At 25.2% G+C, this 22,840-nt stretch overlaps 2 protein-coding genes across 2 annotated transcripts in view; both read left to right on the plus strand.

Annotated features, from left to right (window-relative positions):
* Positions 1–4,556, plus strand: part of LOC101237680 (uncharacterized) — a 48,536-nt gene extending 43,980 nt beyond the window's left edge. Inside the window, exon 4 of the mRNA XM_065793039.1 lies at positions 3,008–4,556. Coding sequence (XP_065649111.1) covers positions 3,008–4,418 — 1,411 coding nt within the window. The 3' untranslated portion in view covers positions 4,419–4,556. The remainder of the gene's footprint in view (positions 1–3,007) is intronic.
* LOC101237774 (centrosomal protein of 83 kDa-like) overlaps positions 4,279–22,840 on the plus strand; it is a 57,394-nt gene continuing 38,832 nt past the window's right edge. Inside the window, exons 1-10 of the mRNA XM_065793038.1 lie at positions 4,279–4,413; positions 6,163–6,348; positions 6,769–6,909; positions 9,210–9,281; positions 9,493–9,594; positions 9,711–9,761; positions 10,838–10,942; positions 12,577–12,660; positions 12,735–12,794; positions 21,326–21,397. Coding sequence (XP_065649110.1) covers positions 6,193–6,348; positions 6,769–6,909; positions 9,210–9,281; positions 9,493–9,594; positions 9,711–9,761; positions 10,838–10,942; positions 12,577–12,660; positions 12,735–12,794; positions 21,326–21,397 — 843 coding nt within the window. The 5' untranslated portion in view covers positions 4,279–4,413; positions 6,163–6,192. The remainder of the gene's footprint in view (positions 4,414–6,162; positions 6,349–6,768; positions 6,910–9,209; positions 9,282–9,492; positions 9,595–9,710; positions 9,762–10,837; positions 10,943–12,576; positions 12,661–12,734; positions 12,795–21,325; positions 21,398–22,840) is intronic.

Consider the following 22,840-nt stretch of genomic DNA (forward strand, 5'->3'; position numbering starts at 1 on the left):
ATATTTCTTATTGTTTTAGTTAATAAAAAGTTAAAAATTAATCATTCACTTATTTTCATTTATCCTTTGATTCCACAACAAGTTAAAACAAACCTTTTGAATAATTTTATGCAGAATAATAAACTACTTAATTTAACTTAAGCAGCCAGTCTATGTAGGTTAAATATTTGGCTTGAAATATTCAACTGAAAACAACAGGTTGAATGCAATGCTTATTTGTGTCCCATAAGTAACACAACATATAATCAACTATAAATCCTAAATTTATAATAATTGAACAGAATTTCAATATACAGGAAAACAAATAAATGATTTTGATATGATTTATATATAAACATCTAATCAATATATAAACATATCTGTTAAAACAAAAAATATGTATCTAAAAATGTGACTCTACAAAAATCAAAATGTCCCGTAAGTAATGGTGGAGTTGCCTACTAACATAATTTATATATATATATATATATATATATATATATATATATATATATATATCTATATATATACACACACATACACATATAATATTATATTGCAAATTCACTTAGAAATATCATATCACTGATAAAGCTGTTTCTCTATTGTATAAGATCATAAGCATTTTCTTGCTTAACTGTAGCTTTTTCATGTCGCCTGTAACACACCATCTCCAAGTTTCCAGCTTCTACTTTTAATTTTTTCTCCTGAAACTCTAAGCTCTGGACGCTACTACACGATCAACTGCAACTTTAAACCATCTTAATCTTCCCTGATGCACCCGTCTGGTACACTCACTATTCCTAATCTCTATATAAGATCACCACTACTTTTCTTGTTTTCTTAGTTGCACCGCACATTTATCTGATTGTTGACTTTTCAATTCTTTCCAAATAGAGAAAATCATTTGATGGACATCACCTTTATCACATATGTTTCACTGCTACATATCATTATACTCTATTCTCACATAGTGTATATTTTTTCTTTATTCTTTAATAATACACTTCTTGCTGTAAGAAGTGGAGATTATTCAGATAATACTTTCACGTTAACTTTAACTCAGATAATAATTCAGACTTTCTTGTTGTAATTTTATGTTGTAGAAATGGTGTTTATATATATATATATATATATATATATATATATATATATATATATATATATATACATATATATATACATATATATATATATATAAATATATATATATATATATATATATATATATGTATATATATATATATATATATATATATATATATATATATATATAGAAGTACTCAATGTTCTTAATAGAACAGAGGAATAAATTAGTAGAAATTATAGATAGTAGATAGATAGTAGTATTCGATATACATATATATCGAATGTATAAATATTAAAAAATGCTTAAGATATATATAGTGCTACTGTTATTATATCCATATCTATACTAATTAACAGATTTAAAAACAAACACATTTGGAAAACATCAAGTTGAAATACTTTTTCAGTAATTCGTATAAGTTGTTCCAAGGGAGTTAAAATATTATGGGGAGTTAATTTGTTTCGCTGACAGGGGTTGATTTATTTCAAGGGGAGTTAATCTATTTTGAAATAGATTAACTCCCCAGATAATTTTTTACACTGCGGGAGTTAATTTATTATGGGGGTTAATTTATTTCATGACACTGGTTATCCAATACTTGAACAAACGTAACTAATAAAACTCACATTGTCTAAATAAATATCCACTAGATTATTACCTTGCTAGATTATTTTGTTTAGATAAATTTTGTTAATTTTTTTACATTTTGTTCATTTACGTTGCATTAAAACAATAAACTTCTCTTCTGTAGCTGAATAGTTTGGTTATTTTGATATTTTGATAAAAAAGTTTTATAAAAATTCAAACTTTATTATTTTAATTTTATTTGAATTTATTGTATTTGTAAATATTGAACGCATTTTATGTATTTATAATTTAAACTTTTGTCGCAACAGTGTGCAGTTTTCAAAACATTAACTTCTTCATTAAAATACTGTTAAAATAAAGAGAGTTATTTAAATATGAGCGACATGAGCAAGCAAAAAAGTAAAAAAGTAATCTCTAGTTTCATCTTCCAAAACTCATAAAGTTTACAATCAAAGTTTACATTTTTTAAGTCTTCTTTTTGCTGTTTTCTTTCACTTTTATTCTTTGTTCTCTGGTAACTCCCAACTTAAATACTGGTTCCTGGCAGCCTTGTTGAGAGTAAATTAATTTAAAAAAAAAACTTGAGAAAAAGTAAACATAGAAAAGAAAGGTATCTCAAAATCTAAGAGCTCCGAAAATTATGAGAGACTTTTAGACTTTTTTTTTTATAATAAAAAAGTACATTTTGGATATGTGAACTATTAAATGTAAACCCACAGTCCTTATGTAAAATAGCAGGACTCTAGGCTAAAAAGAATCACACTTCAAGTCCACTGTATTTTTTTGCAATTTACAATTATTTTTTTTTATAATTTTTTACATTTTTGGCCACCATATTCATAGAGAACAAATAGTGATTCAAAACTGAAGTCCCTTTAGGGGCTTAGCATCTTTGTTTTAACATATTTATATATTTTCTTTTTAATTTTGTGCCTACTCAACTAACCTGCCCTTCAAAATTTTTTTTAGTATAACAATTTTATAAGATTCATTTTTGTTAGCCTTTTGATAGGTCTTCTGAATTATTTTATTTATTTTTTTACTCTTTATAATTTTTTTACTTGTTAGTATACTTTTTTACTTGTTAATATATTTTTTTACTTGTTAACTAATTTATTTTACTTGTTAATATATTTTCTTACTTGTTAATATATTTTTTTACTTGTTATTGATTTTTTTTACTTGTTAATATATTTTTTTACTTGTTAATAAACTTCACACATATTTTATTTTTAATTATACTTATATATTTATAATTTTGATCCTTTAGATTCTTTTCATAAAAATCTTAAATCTTCCCAACAGTGGTAAATTAGAACAATTTTAATTTTAATTTAACTTTTATTTTAGTCTGCAAAATCTTCAAACGTATACTATACCAGGTGTTCTTTACATACTTCCATCTCAAACATTAAATGGAAAATTGAAATCAAGTGGGAATGGCTTCAGCTCAAAGCAAGTTGATATATTGCCGAAAGTGGATCCTATGATTCTTAATGAAAATAGTACTTATGTTTCAGATAAATCAATGATCATAGAATCTAATTACAGTTACCAAACTGCACAACCTGTGAATGCTCTACCTATCGATGGTGATTTTATTAGTGATGGTAATTCTACTAAATGTGATAATGAAATAAATAATGTCAAAAACAGTTCTTTTGATTTCAAAATTGAAGTAAGCAATGTTAAAAATGCTGTTTTCAACTTAAACAACAGATTGTTGAATTCAAAATCTTCAAACAAAGAATTTCAAAAATTAAGTAAGTATGAAAAACGTATGTTGTACCTTGCATCTAAGGAAGCTAAAGAGGTTCTTTCCGATCCTCTCTTGTTAAAAATGACACTTTTAAAGCAGCAACAGCAACAGGAAACAAAAAAAAAGAAGTTAAAAACAGCGAGTAGTGTATCTAAAAAAAAAATATTTATTGAACAAGCTGTCCAAACTAAAGCAAGCTCACAACTTATTGATTGTTATGGAGAGCTTGGTTCCTCTGCCGATAGTTTAGCAAAGACTTTTTGTATAACACCAAACAGTTTTAAAGATATTGATCCTGGAATTCAGAAAAACAATTTAACATGCAAAAACTCTGAAAGTTTACAAACTTGTGATTTTGGCATGCAGTGTAAACTGCCAGTGGATTCTGAAAATATTTTTTCTTTAGATGAGGAAACACAAACAGATAGTTTAATGACTTGGTTGTCTGAATTTAATGATGGTTGCAATATGGAAACTCAAACAGTTTTGAAAGATTCTAATCTTCCTTTAGGTAAATCAATCCAACTTGATTTTCTTATAAGTGAGTCATCACTAAGTGATCAGATAGGTGATTGTAATAATATTGGAACACAAACAACACACAATATGAACAATAGCTGGTTGTCTGAAAATTTTAGTGAAGTCTTTGCTATTGGGCAAAATACGTCATCTACCCAAACGGATCCCGATTGCTTATATTTGAATATAGATTTCTCAAGAACTAAACGTGATCTTTTACCAAACTCTTATAACCAAAATCAGGATGATAATATTATATCTACTAACACATTTGGCACTCAAACATTCTCTTCAATACATCAACAAATTTATTCATCTGGTACTCAAACATTTGATTTAATCGATTTGATGTTAGATGAAACAACAAAAAATAATGAAACTCAAACTCCTTTGTCTTTCTGTGATCTTGTTGATTCATTTATTACAGAGGAGTATTTGAATGTTCCATCATTTGTGAGCAAACCTAAAAGTTTTATTGGTTAGGATTTTTTAAATTTTTAGCAAATATTTATATACAAGGATTAGTAATGACTATATAAATTAATATTGTATTTATGTAAATATATATGTATATATTGATATTTTTATTGATATAAATACTATATAATATTTATTGAATAATCATTGTTTTCTTTTTTTTCTTTTTTTATTACTTTTTTTTTTACAAACTTCTTTTACAGTTTTATAAGTTTATTATTTAATATACATATTTTTTTGTTTGTTTTTGTTCTTTATCCTTTTATGAAAAAATAAAATAAACCGGTGATGCATAAGTTGTTGTTGATGAAGTTGTCGCACAAATTTTAACTTTTTTAGCTAATTGCAGTAAAAAACCATGTGGTTTGACTCATATGCATAAAAAGTCTGTGAAATATTTATTTCATTTAAACAAATTTATTAAAAATTAAATGCAGCAGAAAAAGAATATTTTGAAAATGTCTCAAAATTTTTTTTGTTAAAAATCATAATATATATGAAAAAAAAAGAACTTGTAAACTATTTTAAAAAAGAACGAATTGCATAAAATACAAAGTATAACTTAAAAAAATACATGAAACTTTTCTGATAAAAAGCTTGCCAACATGATAAAAAGTTGTTCAACATACTGGACTAGAGAAGAAAAAGCCAAGCTAAAGAGACTTGTCAACAACCAAATAGAGCTTGTTCAGAGTAAATTGGGTCTTAAATCTGGTGCGAATAAATCAACAATTGGTTGAGAATCAAAAAAAAAAAGGATTTAATATAGAAAATGTGAAAAGACTACCTAATACACCATTGAATAGCAATTAAAAGCAATAAAAGCAGAAAACATTAAAATCTTTTACACAAAATCACTTCTAGTCATTGATGGCAAAAAATACTTTTGTTTTGCAGGTCATAAAATTTAAAATGCTACGCAGACATCAAAGAAACATGTCCAGAAAGTGTTCCCTTTGTTGGAAAAGAGAATTTTTTGAGAAGTTAATAATGTTGATTGCTGTATCTAATAAAGGGTATATATCTAATAGAGTTATGTATCTAATAGAGGTATGAGCCATTGTTTTGTACTTTCAAAGCTATAGCAATCAATATACCAATCTATGTCAATGAATGTTTAGAAAAATGACTTTTTCCATTCATTCACAAGTATCATGTCTATTTTAATCAATTTTTTTAATTTATCAAGTTTTTATTGCTCTAAAGATTCTCTAAATTGGATGACCATTTATATCAATCATGTTGATAAGGAATCCAACCAACTTTTGGGGGCATTTGACTCAAAAGGTTTACAAGAGAGGTTGGCATGACAGAGAAAGTCTTGATTAATCGCATTAAAAGAAATTGATTATTTACAGTTGCTTATGAAAGATGTCAATGCAAATTTGAAATCTATTGCAGATGATAGAGTTTTTTCTTACAAGAAAGAAATGATTTTTATTCAAAAATAAATACTTTATTTCAGAAAAATTGGCTAATTGTTTTCTCTTTACTTGTTAATAAGATATTGAAGTTTTTGATTATTCCGATAACTTAAGCATCACCTGTTCTTTTTTTATTTGAAATGAATTGCAATGCCAACAGTTATTTTTATTATGAGTTTTTAGTTTTTTTACTTCTTGGTAGGTTTTCTCTTTAATTATTAAAAAAAAATATTTTAACTTTATTTATTTTCCTTTAAAAATAAAAAAAATATTATTTCTAATAAATACTCCAACTTTTTTGCAGCTTAAAATATTTTGATTTATAGGAATAGTATCTTAAAACTAGTACTCATATAATGGCTGCCTCTAGTGGGAACACTCATGCAGAAACATTACTAAAATTAGAAAGACTCAATCAACTAGAAACAATCACTGCTGAACAACGGATTCGTATTGAAAAGTATCGTACAATGTATGAAACAGTTAAAGCTGATCACGACTATCTTGAAGAAGTATTAAGATGTTTTTTTAGAGCTGTCCATTGATTATGCTAAAAAAATAGGAGGAAAGGAGAGGGTGGGGGTCTGAAATTTTTTGACAATTATTGACAAGGGAATGGCAGGAGATCAAAAAAAGTTGAGGTCAACAATGCTACTTTTTAAAATAAATTTAATTACTTAAAAAAAGGAAAAAAAGTTTTTTTCCATTTTGATTTTATTTGGGGGTAGGGGGGGCAGGATGGGGGAGTAATCAAATGTTACCATAATTATATAGGGGAAAAGGGTCTCTGAAAGTTTGACAAGTTGTTAACAAGAGGGAGGTAAAAATTGCCTGCAAAATTGTTGGCATTATTAATAGACAGCCCCTTTGCTTTTTAAAAATGTATGATATTGGCCTAAAGTGTATACAATGTTATGTGTGCTTTTTTAAAGGAAAAAAAACGCCAAGCTTATGAAATAAACTCTCTTAAAGATGAAATGAAAATGCTTGAATCACGCTGTCAAGAGCTAGTTGCATTAGCAAGAAATGAGTTGAATGCAAAAATAGAAGAATGTGAAGAATTAAAAATAAAGGTGAAGTGGTATATTTGTAATTAATTTTGTTATTGAAAAAAAGTTAATACATAAAAATAAAATACTAGTGTACATGTGTGTGTGTTTGTGTTCGGAGAGACAATTGTCAGGTAATTTTTTCATCAAATCAGTGACATATTTAGGATTCTGCACAAAGAAAGTTACAAAATCATGAACAATACGCATAATTGAAGTTAGTTGATATTGTTATAATATCTATTAATAACAAATCATTTTCTATACCATCTTATTATAGTAACTTAGTAAGTAACTGAAAAAATCATATCAAAAATCATGTCACATAAAATAACAAATATTACTATTTTATTATATGAATATATACGACTTAAATTAATTTTATGTATTAAGATATAAAATGTAATATGAACAATTATCAGATCAAATAAAAAAAGATTCTGAAGTTCTTTGTACAAAACTGCTAACTGCCATAGTGACCACCCATCCAGTTGAGTTTATCAATAGTTACATAACATTATAAAATTATAAAATATATGAGCATAATTCTAATATGAGCATATTTTAAAATGTGAGGTGCACACATTTTTTATAATCTTATGCTTCAAATGTTTTGAGTGTAAGACAAAGGCATAAGTTTAAAAAGCAAAGTTGTTTTGCAAGATTTTTTTATAGTTGAAATATAATAATAAAAATGTTGGTAAAATATAAAGAGATTTAACTAAAATTTCAAGATATACCCTTTGATAAAGTTCTCAGTTTTTGAACAAATTTTATAATTACTGAGCTTTTCAAGAATTTATAAAATTTATTGATTTGTATATTATCGTCACAGGAGAGTTATAAAGTTTATACAACAAAAAATATTAAGCTTTTGCATTGAAAAAGCTTTCTGATATGTTTTAAATGCTTTTGTTAGAAAATTTATGGCAAAATTTTGTTTGAAAAGTTAAGATAAAAAGATATGGCTGCTATTAATTTCTGCAATAGTTGTTAAAGCTTCCAATATTATTGACTTTTATCACATAATAATAACATAGTTATATCAATAATTACATACTAATTATTATTATAAGTTTATGTTTAAATAATACAATACTATCAGTAAGTGACCTGTAAAATAGGTCATGATGGATTTATATGCCACACCCTACGATTTTTCATTAAAACTTTCATTATAACTACTGATACTTGCTGCAAAATAATTACAAAAAAAAAGATACTTGAATAAAAAAATTCATTATTAAAAATTTTTATTTTTAAATCTATTTTTGAAATAAATACTTGGACTTATTTTAAAAATAGGATTGAAATTTTTCAAAGTAGTAATTCTGACTAGATTTGAAGCATAGAAGTTCTGCTAAAAATAGATATACCCTTTATAAAGTATTACTGTTCTAGTAATGTTAGTCTAAGATATTTTAGCCTACCAGCCTTATCTATGGTCAATCCAGCAATTATTAGAATATATATTACTATTTTGATATATGAATATATAGCAATGCTTTTATGAACATTTAATCATAGGCACTTCTGTAGTGTATCAATGTCTTGAAGCTATACATTAATAAACAAAAATTAATGTAAATGTAAAATCAACATAATTAGTAACTTATATAAAATTGAATTAAGTTTCATGAAAAGATCAAGCCTAAAGCACAATTTTACTTATGAACTCAGGGAAATTTTAAAATCAGATTTTAGTCAAAATTTAAATCTTATTTTCAAATGTGGTTAAAATACTTTTTGACAATTTAAATACCTAAATTTAAATTTTAAAATACTTTTTTACAAGTAGTAACTACCGCCTAATGTTTTCTAAATAAACATCACATAAAAAATATTATTAAATCTTTTTTTACTTTTTTTAGTTTGTACAAACAGAGTGTTCAATGTTCTAAAAGAACAGAGCAATAATAAATTAGTAAAAACACTTATTTAATTTTTGATTACTTCAACACTGTGTTTCACCATCAGTAGGTTCATCAGGAAGATTCTTCCTGATGAACCTACTGATTGAAGTAATTAAAAATTAGATAAGTGTTTTTACTAATTACCTACAGTGTTGAAGTAATCAAAAATTAGATATGTGTTTTTACTAATTTATATATGTATATATATAATAATAATATTATATCTCATATTATTATTTATAAAACATAGATAAGCTGTTTTTATATGTTTCATTAATAATAATGCATATGTTTTTTCAAATTGTAATACATCTTTCATAAATAATAATAATAATCTATAAGTATATATTTTATAAATAACAATATATGCGCATTATAAATATCAATATTTTATAAATATAACTTTTTTAGATTTTTACACCCCAAAAAATAGAAATTTTGAAAATAAAGTTACAAGAAGAAGTTGAAGCTCCATACAGACAGGTTTTTGTAAAAATAAAATGAATTATGTTTTATGGGCTGATTAAATTATAATATTGTTTATTTATGATATATATAGTTTATAATATATTTTTTAATATTTGATTAGTTAATTTAATGTTTACTTTGTTAACTTTTTAGTACTTTATTTATTACTAATAAAAGTTTGATTAAATTTTATTTAAAAAATAAAAATTTAAATATTGTATGGTAGAAACTTGAATCTATGGAGGTTGAAGTTAGTAGATATCGAAATGAGTTTAATCGCTTACGCTATGATTATTCCTTTCTAAAATCAGAGTATGAACATGAACTGGTATATTAAATTTTTTACTGCTGTTTCATGTTCTAACTGTGTTTGGTGGTTTATACCTTTATTTATTTACTGCTTGTATTTTTTGAATGAACTTTAATTGCAACTATAACTTTTAGTCTCAAAAGAAGAACCTATCAGATGAGCTGCATGCTAAATTTAACTTTGAGGTAAATTTTTTTTGCAAATGTTTTTATGATAATTGTTAATGAAAATGATTTGAAAGTTTTATGAGAATCATCTCTAATAAATTAACTCATAAAAGTTGGAATTGTTGAAAAGAATAAGAAAAGTTGTTTATTTACATGCTTATATTTTAATTATATTTATAAAATACTGTCAGAAAAAGTATTTTAAATATAGTAAATAGTAATATATATATATATATATATATATATATATATATATATATATATATATATATATATATATATATATATATATATATATATATATATATATATATATATATATATATATATATATATAAGTCTTCAAAAACATGTATTGTCACCTTTATTTGACTGACATCTAATTCATAAATTTCATTGAGAATTGTAGTAAAACAATATATACAATAATATAGTATATAATAATATATATAATATAATAAATATAATAAATAATATAATGTATAATAATATGTATAACTCTATAAAATTATGTTTACACATTGGCATTAATGTTTTTTTTTCCACTCTGAGGCCTTTCATTGTTATGCATACTTTTTATTTTTTAATGTATTTTTTGTTTGGTGATATATTTTTTTTGTTTATCTTATTTCATATTAGTATTTATATAACAATTTATTTTTTATTATTATTATTATTGTTAGTACTGTTTAGATGCATTGTCTGTCTTATTTTAAATATTCCTCTATTAATCTTTATTTTTGTCTTGACAACTGTCAAAATATGCTTTGTTTGAAAAATAATTCTCCTTTATTCTAATGTATTTCATTTCTTCCCTCAGGCGTTCACTGCTCGTGTGTGACCATTCGGCGAATTTTATATATGTCAGAATTATATATATGCCAAAGTTTATAAATAAATATAATAAATAATATAATGTATAATAATATGTATAACAATATAATATATAAAAATATAATGTAGTATATAATATAATAATGTAACAAATGAAGATAAACTTAAAAAAAAATTATTACATTTCTTTTTGAATTTCTTGAGTTTTTTTTTTTTTTTTTTTAGTTATTTAAATATTTTTTTGCAATAAAATGTTTCAGAAAGACAGTCTTCAAAAACAAGTATTGTCACTTACTGAGCAGCTCAACAATCAAGATCCTGGTGATAGACATAAACTTAGAACATTACAAAAAGAAAACACTCAGGTGAATATACTTTTTTTTCTCTTCATTTAGTTCTTATGTCTATAGAATATTATTATGATAATAATAAAAGTTATATATTGAATACATTTTGTAAATCTTATACAATATATATATATATATATATATATATATATATATATATATATATATATATATATATATATATATATATATATGTATATATATATATATATATATATATATATATATATATATATATATATAAATATTAAAAGCACCTTTTGACCTTGTTAAAACGTTGCTTGTCTAAGTATTTTAGGTTACTATGCTGGACATTATTAATTATCAAATCTATACATTACATATTATTAAAAGTTTTTGACTATTTGAGTTTCTTGTTCAATCATTTTTTTTTTTCCATCTAATGAGTTTCTTTTTTCTTTTTAAAGTCTTTAAAACTATAAAATATCTTATGAAAAACACTTTTAATAAAATTGTTTCTCCTAAAGACGAATTTTGAAGTCTGTTGCAAGTATTTTTGAGTTTGATCAACCAATCACTTATCATTTAATGCTGATTTACCTTTTTATTCAAGGAGTTCAAGTTTTTTTTTTTTAGGTAGCTGTAAATTTACTTACTAACAAATGTGCTTTTGGAACTATGCAGTTCTCTAATGTTTCTATATATGTATGTTGGTTGATATGGCCTGTATAATTGGTCCACACACCTACTCCGTTAAAATTAAAGCAGCCCCAAATGTTAATACTCCCATTGCCACCTTGCAACCTCGGTACAACAAAGCAATTACCATACTTTTTTGATTTTCTTCTTTTAACAAGAAATTTGGTTTTTATTTATTACTTCAAAGTTACTTTCATTTCATTTTTAAAAAACTTGCTTCCATTTCAAAGTCCATCCAAAACCCTCCTTACACCACCTTAATCTTGTGAACAGATCTAAGGCCGTCAGCATAGGTTTTGTAACAGCTGCATAAACAATCTTTTTCCTTAGTAAATTGTTTCTAACTGTATTTGAAATCTGGTTTTTGTTGAATGTATTGGTAAGTTCACTATAACTTAACCTTGGATTGGCTCTTACTTGACAAAATATAAGTACATTTTTGTGCTCATTAGTTTTTTAAACTCTCCTGGTCCTGAATGATGTTGGATTCTATCTGTTGTTTTAAATGTCTTTAGAGTATATCTGATGCAATTCTCTGAAATTTTTAACTTTCTTGCTTTTCTCTATTACTGATCATTGAGCCATTCTTTATACCTATTACTTGCCACTTTGTTGCTTAGCTTATTGCTGTTCGACCCATTTCTATCTTTTTAACTTTTAGGACTTATCAAAATATTTTAAAAAGCTTTAAATGTGACTAAATCATCTTAAGTAAATTTTACAGAAAATTGTCTGATTTAACTAATATAAATTAATAAAATAATTATGAATATCAGTTGGATAGAGAGTAAAGTAGAACAGATATAATTTAAAAACCTGGTGTATTTTTTTTGCGTTGCAACTTTTTATTAAAGGAATACGATATGTTTTTCATATTCCTTTAATAAAAGTAAATTATTTAAAAAAATGAAGTTGTTTTGAAAAAATCTTATATTTTTCATTTATAATTTTATTTTTGATTTGCTTTTTTAATTAAAACAATGATTTTGCAGCTAAGTCTTCGGTTGAAAAGTGTTTTATCAGAGATAGAAGAACTTCGAGATAAAAGAGAAACTTCAAATTTGCAACTAGATCAAGTATATAATTTTTTTAATTTGGAATTTAAAGTCTGACATTGTTAACTAAAATATTTTTTATTTGCTTTTTTAAGGCATCAAGATTACAAGCAAGACAGATTTCTGAACTGGCTATGAAATGCAAATCACTTGAGGTAACATTGTGAATGATACATCCATTATATTGTTACGTGTATACATTCATACTCATTAATTTAATCGTGAAAACTAATTAAATATAAAAAAACTACAAAAACGCAAATTAAAAGACTGCAATATTTTTAAAAACATTCTGAATGTTTTTTATCTTATACTGCTGGTTTAGGTGAGCAGTCTGGTGTCATATTGAAATAGCCTACTGCCGGGGTCTTCAGTACCTACATCGACTGACAAACAGCCTGACTCGCAGTGGAGTGCTGCTTCATTAACTGAGTGTGTTGGCATAGGGCAGCAATCTTTTCTTTCATTATTCTTCGTTTTTTTCTTCTTTTTCTGAAAATTCATATTTAATTAATGTAACTAAATATGGTAATAATTTGTTACATAAATATGCTATAGTTGATATATATATATATATATATATATATATATATATATATATATATATATATATATATATATATATATATATGCATACATACATATATTTGTAAAAAAATGGTTTATGACACACCTCTCCCCTAAACAATGAATTTCATTAGAACCAGTCAGCAAAATGTACCTTAGTTTGCAAATGTGAGAGTGCAAGGTTTTTTTTTTAAATTGGTAAAAAAGTTAAACACACGTATTTAACAACTGTTCTTGCTGGCTCTGGTTGGGGTGTTTTGGCATAGGCAGGTACATATATATTTTACACAGCAGCTTTAGCGGTTTTTGTTTAACTTATTTTTTTTTAAATGAACTCTTTTAAAAAAAAATATCTAACATTCTTTAAATTAAAACTTTTTCGGTTGTCAAAATAGTTTTTGATTTCAATATTTGTAACATACAAATTTGTAATATTAGTCTGAAGAAAGTATACAATATATATTTCTAACTTTTTTGCATTTCTCTTGTTTTGGTTCTGTCTTGATTTTTAGCCAAAAAAAAAGTCTTTTCACTCCTTTGTAAAAAAATTTAGAAGCTCTCAGATATAAATTTTACTGCTCTTTCTACTAATTGGAAATTGTTTTGCAGATCAGTAAGAGAGAGTTTATTACCAGTTTGAATAGCTTGTAGTAACTCATTTGAAAAAACAAAAACTCAAAGGCTCAACCTTTATAGAAGAAACTTTAATTAATCTGGTCCAAACATCAGCTTTGAAAAGCAAGGGCTTAACTGCCATAGCTTTGATTTTAAGCTTGAAATCTGAATCAATTTTCCTGGATACCTAATTTGTAGGATTTGATTAAGAGCTCAATCAATTACAACTTCATCATCTAATAGCATAGCATAAAGAAAGTTTTCTTCACAGCATCAGTCAAAGTTACCCTGAAGATTTACCAATACATTATTTTGAACTCTGCTATCTCCTGTTTGTTGATAAACTGTATTATTTTAGACCAGAAAAAGGATTATTTTCATAAGTAAAAGGCACAAGGCATGTTTGACACAGTTTGACACCCCATTATTCTTGTATTTCATTGTCTTGTATTTTCAAAAATTTATTTGTTCATTTCATAAACTAATGAATTTTTGTCTTTTTTTATCTACACCAATTACTTTTAATTGTAAAACTTCTTGACGGTGCATAGTATCAATTGAATTAGCCACTCTTGTTTTTTCAAATTACCCTATATTCAGTTATTACACAGCCATTTTTTTTTTTTTTTAGATTTCAATTCACCTCCCCAAAGCCATGAAAGTGTAGGTGTGGTTACAGCCCTCTCTCAATTCTATAAGTCCAAAAAAATGAATCTTGAAGAACAAGGCCGCTGCGTAGAGGAACAAGTTGAGCGCGGTACTACCAGGGGCGTGGTGGGGATTGAACTTGGAACTTCTTGCTTATGAGGCAAGTGCTCTACCACTACCTTACTACCGCATTAATTAATGCTGTCGTTAGCTTTACTAACTTCATACCATAGTACTATTTTTCATTAACTATTTGCTCTTCAAACTAGTCACTTCCAGCTGTATCTAAAGCTAAGGATTCAACACTAAATTTTTTATTTGAATCAACTTCTGATGTTGTTTAAAGATTTCTCTGTCTAATTTGCTTTACAGTAGCCTCTTTTTTCTCTCTAATAAACAATTTTACAACCCTTGTTGCCACTGCTTGGTCCACACTACCTAAATTCTAACTTCACTTTTATCCTATCTTGCATCATTTGTCCTTTAAATATTCTCTTACCTTAACAGGGACCTAAAACAAGTAAGGTATTATAAAATTGAAAGTGTTTTAATTTAAAGTGACAAGTCGATGAAATAAAAAGTCTTGGTCAAAAGATTAGAGATAAGTAATCAATGCTCTTTTCTTTTACTTAATCTACCATTTTTGTGAAGTGTATTTGTAAATGATACTGGTAAAAAAAATTCCATGTATTACTTTTTTACTTTTCTCACAGAGACAAACTATGTTTCATTGTGCCCTCGCTTTTTTTGACACCAAGCTTGCCTAAATGTTTATTGTTTTACTATCAAATTAAAATCATTTAAAAAAAATTTGTTACATAGGTTTCTGCAAACCTTAGAAGGTGGTGGTGGTGGGGAGGGTGGGGGTTTCTGGGAGGTTTAGATAGGGTACTGGATTTCTAACTATACATATAAAATTCTTATCACTTAATATTCAAAAAAATTGTTTTAAATTATATTCACCTATCTTTACAATTATTAATAGTTAGAATATCACACTGACAAGCAAACAGATCGAACAACATTTCCAGTTCTTTTCTAACTAACTTATAATGGGTATATGGACACTGCTTGAAATGTTCTAGAAATTTTATTTTTCAATGGGTTATCATTTATCAAAGGTTAAAAAAACTGACTTTTATCACGTCAGTTTTCAAGTCAAAAGTTAATTTCTGCCCGTAAAAATAAATCTTTCTCAATCTTGTAACCATATTAAATGAACTGAAACCTGTTTGTAAGAAACTGTTTGTAAGTTTGCAAATCGCTCACGTGTAAATTACAGGGTTTTCAACTAAATCTTTTTGACTAAATATGTTTTTTACAAAAGCCTTTGTAAGTCTTCTAAGCTCATGTTGATATCACAATATAAGTTTATTATTTATTTAAAAAATAAAGTGAGAATCTTTCAATTAGTTTATATTAATTTAAGTAAAATATATTTTGGAAATTTAAACATGTTATAAACAAATAGTAGTGTTATGGTTCCACATAAAAACATTCTATAAACAACTCATAATGTATTATTAAGTTCTTAGACTAATTATTAATTAGTTACCAGTCCAAATGTCCAAAAGTCCTAAAGCACGATATAAGCAAATAATAACTTTATTTATCCAATTAAAAACATGATACAACTATTAATGTTATTTAATACATAACAGCTGCATGATAGTTAAAAAGATAACATAGCGAATGCATATCATGCAATACATAATAAGCAAAATAAATTTTTTTTAAGTGTTTACATATTATGTATACACTTAATAACAATTAGTTTACGTATTAGTTAACTAATATTTATCAAATATTTATATAATATTTATCAAATTTGATAGATAATTTTTTTCAAAGCGCTGTTGTTTACTGTAAATTTTTCAATATCATAACTTTTAAATGATCTGAAAGTGTTTTTATTTTTGGACCTTAAGTAACTCCACTGTGAAAATTGCAAGGTTTTCTTTTGTATTTCCCAAAAAGTTTCAAGATTTAAAAAATCTTTTTTTTACGGCAGTTAATATATATATACAATACATAAACTGCACGCTGAGCCAAGTGATATTTCATACATGATAGCGGCCTACTGACCACAGCAGTTCGCATCTTTTAACTTATTAAGTGTTTAAATAATTTGCTGCAAAAAACTAAACTTATCTACTAAGAAAAAAAAAACAATCTTTAAAAAAGGAAACAAAATTGTTACAAAATATCAAGTTAAATTAAATAAACTAGGAAATTTAATTAAAAAAAGTGAATAAAAATTTTTTTTTTTACAAAATTTTTATACAATGCTTTTGTATTCTTTTTTTAGAGACATTGAAAAAAACATTAATAACGATTTAACAACAATTGAAAGTTTTGATATGCAGTTTGTTCACGATTTTTATCAGTATATATAATTAAGAAACTAATTTGCTATGTACGCTAGAACTAAGAAATTTTGTTAGTATTTTTGCTTGCATTTATTTGTTTCTTACATTTATTCCTTTTTAAGTCTTTTTGTTTTAAAAATATTTTTGCTATATTTGACGTTTTTTCTTAATACTTACATAATAGGAAAATAAATTGTTATTTATTTGTAAAAAATTTTATTTGATTAATAAATTTTGTAATAACGTAATAAGTTAAATTAAAAAATAACATAATTTCTTTAATAAATGTATTTACCGCATTTGGTGCATCTCTGAAATTGTTTCTTTTATATTGTCCAATTTCCAATGTTAGTATGAATTACTAGAGATAATGAACATAGCGATTGCTTTGTTTAAAAAAACGTATTTAAACACTTAAAAAAGTTTTAAATAGGCTTCTAAAAATTTTTTTTTTTAATATGTAATTTTTTTTAGCTTATTTAATTTAGATTTTCTATTTTGTATAGTCTTCAGTTCTTTTCTTCAAGTGTTGCTGTTTTATTTTCTAGGTTCATATAGCTTTATTTTACTTCAAATTCTTAAATTGCTTACTATATAAAAATATGGTCAAGTTGTTAAAAAAAATTACTTTGAGTGAGACGAACAAGGCGTGCGGTTGCACACGCTTTCCGGGAAGGCTTGTAGTTAAAGCAATTTTTGTTTATTTAATGCTAAAATATAAACATTAAATACACACCATTATAATAACAAAAGTATGAAATATGTTTCAGCAAAAGAAATTATGTATTGTATTCAGTCTGTACATTCAAAAATAACATTGAAAAAAGATTAGCAACACAATGACTTTTAATACTGTGTCTAAAGCTAAGAATTTATTAAAACTGTGAAATAATTAATTTTTTAATTTTATTTTATTTTGATTTATTTTGTAACAGTTTTATTATAGCACTATTTTACGTCTGATAATGATCTATTCTATTCAATGAAAAAATGTAAAAAATATTAGGCTACTGTTACTTGCGCAACAGTAGCCTAATATTTTTTATGAAATGACTTCTAAAATACAATTTTAATCAAGTTATTTTAATTACTTGATTTCTCATACAAAAGTTCCAGTTAACCAAAGAAATTTGCTGAAAGGGGATAAAAAAATGGTTTGAAACAAAGTTCAAGTAATCCAAGGTTTATATATATATATATTTATATATATATATATATATATATATATATATATATATATATATATATATATATATATATATATATATATATATATATATATATATATATATATATATATATATATATAGTGAGAACAGAATTTAGTCGTACAAAGTAATTTTTCAAAATTAACATCTTTGAATAAAATACTGTATCATGCAGTAATTATAAAAAACTTTTTTTTCTCAAATTATTCATTAGGTAAACAAACCTTCAAAAAAGTTTAGTGTGTCTTTATGCTTTTGAATTACCTGGCTAAGAATTTGAAACAAAAAGAGGGGGATAAAAACACTTGCTCATAAAATAATTGTACAAGAAAAACTTTATAGGTTAAAGCCAAGAAAAAATACCAGTTTATTAAAATAACTGAGAAACAGTTTCAAATTTTTGTATTTTATTAATACACTTTAATATTTAGTTGGTTTTTTTAGCAGTATGTTTTGGATCATTGTCTTGTTGAAACAAAAAACTGTTTCCCAATCTAAGTCTTTTAGCAGAAGATTTTAAATTTTGTTTTAATATATTGCTATACAAATCAGAATTCATAGTTTCATCAATAAATTCTAGTTTATCCACATGATTCCATGCCATACAACCCCATAACATTACGCTTTAATGTTATGGGGTTATAATTTCAATTTAAATGCTTCACCCCTCTTTCGCCAAACTCTCTGTGCACCATCAGATTTTTAAAAATTAAACTTGGATTCATCAGGCCAAAGTACTTTTTTCCAAAATGATGCTGGCATTAAATAATACTTTTTTGCAGAATTCATTCTTCTCTTCATATGATTTTTTGTTAAAAACGTTTTTTTCGGAGCTATACATCCGCTAAACCCTGCTTTATGAATGCAATTTCTAATTGATGTTAGTGAAATTGTGTTTCCTGTTAAGTTTTTCAGATGATTTTGATATATTTTTTTCAAACCAATTTTTTTTATCATGCTTAAACTTTCTATATCATCTTGTGAGGTTGTCTTCAGCTTTCGCCCTCGTCCAGTATTCATTTACAATGGCTCCAACTGTTGTAAATGGAATATTTAGAATTTCTTTAACTTTTCTATAAGCCTTTTCTTGTTTAACCAAGTCTTTAACAAGTTTTCGTTGAGTAATATTTAAATATTTACCTTTGGGTGCCATAATATTCGATGAACAGAGTTTTTAATGACTTTTTTTTTATCAAAAATGTTATTAATTGCTGAAAATAATATTCTAGAAACATAAATTCAATAATAAAATTGATATTTGATAAATTAAAAAACCATAAACATTCATAACAAATAGTGATACAGTTTTGCACAATTAATTTTTGTGCATGCAAATTAATACCTGTGTAAATAAAAAAAAAATTGTATAACAAACACATTTTCTTATATTTTTACTGAATAATTATAAATAAGAAATAGCCATAATTAATTAAAAAAAAATTGGTTCAGTTATTTTCATTATTAATCAAGATCAAAGCAAGTTTTAGCAAAGTAAAATGCAAGAATTAGCAAAGTAAAATGCAAGAATTTGTACAATTAAATTCTGTTCTCACTATATATATATATATATATATATATATATATATATATATATATATATATATATATATATATATATATATATATATATATATATATATATATATATATATATATATATTATATATATATATATATTATGTATATATATATATATATATATATATTATATATATATATATATATATATATATATATATATATATATATATATATATATATATATATATATATATATATATATATATACATATATATATATATACATTTAGGTTATGACTTTTTTTCAACCCCATGCTCCTGTACTGTAGTTTGATAAAATTTTACCTAAAAAGCACGAAAAAAACTATTATTTGCATATCTTTTGAAAAAAGTTCACCCCGCCATCGAAAAATCCATTTTATGTCAAAATCGATTTTTCAATGGCGGGGTGAACTTTTTTCAAAAGATATGCAAATAATAGTTCATTTTGTGCTTTTTAGGTAAAATTTTATCAAACTACAGTACAGGAGCATGAGGTTGAAAAAAAATCATAGCCCTATTATACATACATGGATACATACATACATACACACAAACACACATATATACGAATATACATATCAAGTATAAGAAGACATATTGGTCTTACTGGTCAGATTATCCTGCTACTGATAACATGTAATCCAGTACAACCTGCCACATGTCCTGCTGCCTTGAAGGATACGCTTTTTTAGGCAAAGACTAGGAGAAGTCAACTCCGACTTAAAACAACCCCTGCCTCGGGGTTCTTGGTTGAGTAAAGACTAGAGATGGTGTCTCGATAAAAATACTCATCTTGGGCAGATGTTAAATGCATGCGGCTACTGTCTTGTAGAAGGCCTCCTAGGCAAAGACTTAAGAGGTAAACAGATTCTATCTGTTGACCAGCCTCACACCCCTTCTTCTGCTGGCGCAGATGTATTTTTAATACATTCTCGAACTCTTTGGTAGCTCTCAGAGAGGCTGATTCCATCAACAGCTGGAAAATATCAGAGTACTAACAGTGCCATGTTGAATGTATATTATATATATATATATATATATATATATATATATATATATATATATATATATATATATATATACATTAAAAAAATGTATATATATATATACATGAATAAAAGTTAAAAAACTATTCAAGATTCTAGATCTGTTTTTATCAGTTTTATTTGTTATTGAGTCATGTTTCTATCATTTACTACACCCTATCATTTTTTCTTGAAAACTAGCAATGTGATTTATATCATAAGTTTATAGTAATTTTAACCCTGCTAACAAATTAAAAATTATGACAAAGTTTAAATAAAATCAAAACCTTAAAGTTATGATAAAGAGATAATAATATAAATATATGACTAAAGTGTGATGATATGCACAGGGTTGTTATCTGTCAAATATGTCTGAGACATATTTTCTGCCGACATAAAATATGTCCCACATATTTTCTATCGACATATTTTGACATAATTTTATGTCTGAATTATTTTCTGCTGACATAAAATATGTCAGACATATTTTCTATCAACATATTTTGACAAAATTTTATGTCTGAATTATTTTCTGCTGACATAAAATATGTCAGACATATTTTCTATCGACATATTTTGACATAATTTTATGTCTGAATTATTGATTAAATATTGATTTGGTTATTCAAAATATTGCTTCTTATTTCATAAAAAAAAATAATTGTATCGTAAATGAATTTTTATATTTCAGGGAGAACTTGAAACAAGCAAACAGCAGCAGGAAAGATTACAAAAAGAGCTTAGTAAACATCTATATGAGCAGGTAATGTTATGGTAGCAGGTATTGTTTTTAATAGTAAACTCATAATTTTATCCACAAATAGGCATTGTAAATAACTTATTAAATAACAGATGGTTCTGAACAACATTGTTTATAATAATTTTGATTATGTTCAGCTCTCCTACATAACGCCAGCCAATATTGTTTACAATATGTTGACTGTAGATTTAAGTATTTGTACAGATATTTGTGTTTAGTGCAGACCTAAGTTTTTTAGAAAATGATCTTATTGATATGTAATATGATTAAACTTTTTTTTTTAACAGACAAACTGTGAGTCATCACTAGCCATTCTTTTAATTTAATAACGTTATTTTATTGTAGTGAAATTTCAATTACTTGAATTTTTTTAGTGTAATTATTTGAAAAAGAGGGTTTAAAGTTTATTTTAATTAATATGTTTTAGTGGTTTAAGAAGCAACATTAATGGTTAGAGCTTGTTGAGTTGCTTTAAATTTGATATGGTGTAAATAACCATTGTGACAATTTAACTTGCTATGAATTATTTTAAATGCAATTTTGTTATTCTGTAGAAAAACATGGCAAACTCAAGCAAAGTTTAAGTAACTTTTGAATTTCAGTTAAAGTTAAGTGTGTAGTTGGAGTCCATGTTTATCTTTGTTCAAATATCAATAAGAATTTTACCAAGCCTGATGAAAAACCTGATATGTGTGATATATGTAATACTTGATGTAAGCAGTACTGATGTATACCTCTTTATAAACCTTTATAATTTAGTTGTATATAATGTATTAGACCTTTTCAAAGAAAATAAGTAATATATACAAAAAACAAACAAACAACAACAAAAAAAAGAAAACAAGCTTATTTTTAAATCTCATTCCTTCAAGAAACATTCAAATTGTTTGTTGTTATATGTCACCGAGTGTCAAAGTAGCAAACTGGCAATGTATTTACTAAATAAATTGTACATAACTACTTGAGCAATCATTTAAAAGTTGAGCATCCAAGTACAGTTTTAATGTAGGTTTTTTTTTTTGTGAAACAAAAGGTTACAGAATTAGTCCTGAAATATTTTAATGGGGATATCTTAGTTATACTTGCATAGTTTAACTGACTAAAATTAGATTTGGAGAAGAAAATTTAGTTTTATTTAAAGTAAGCTTAATACCATTGCAAACAATAAACTTGAAAAATTATTATTTAATGTCTTTCTTAATCAAAAGGCCCAAGAAAATTTAGACCTAAAAAGCTCATGTGAGCTTCTCGGGCCAGCGAACCCGTCATCAAGACTTAAAAGTATTCTGGTTTTAAGATTTAAAAACTTATTGATTTTAATAGATATTATATGTTTGTACCTTAAACCCAAACTCTTAGTTTATATTTGTAATGAAGCCACCAAATATGGCTATTTTTAGTCACTAACTTAATATATAATCATAATAAATTTAAGTTAATATCTAA

This window comes from Hydra vulgaris, chromosome 03 (genome assembly GCF_038396675.1).
Source record: "Hydra vulgaris chromosome 03, alternate assembly HydraT2T_AEP".
Classification (NCBI taxonomy): domain Eukaryota; kingdom Metazoa; phylum Cnidaria; class Hydrozoa; order Anthoathecata; family Hydridae; genus Hydra; species Hydra vulgaris.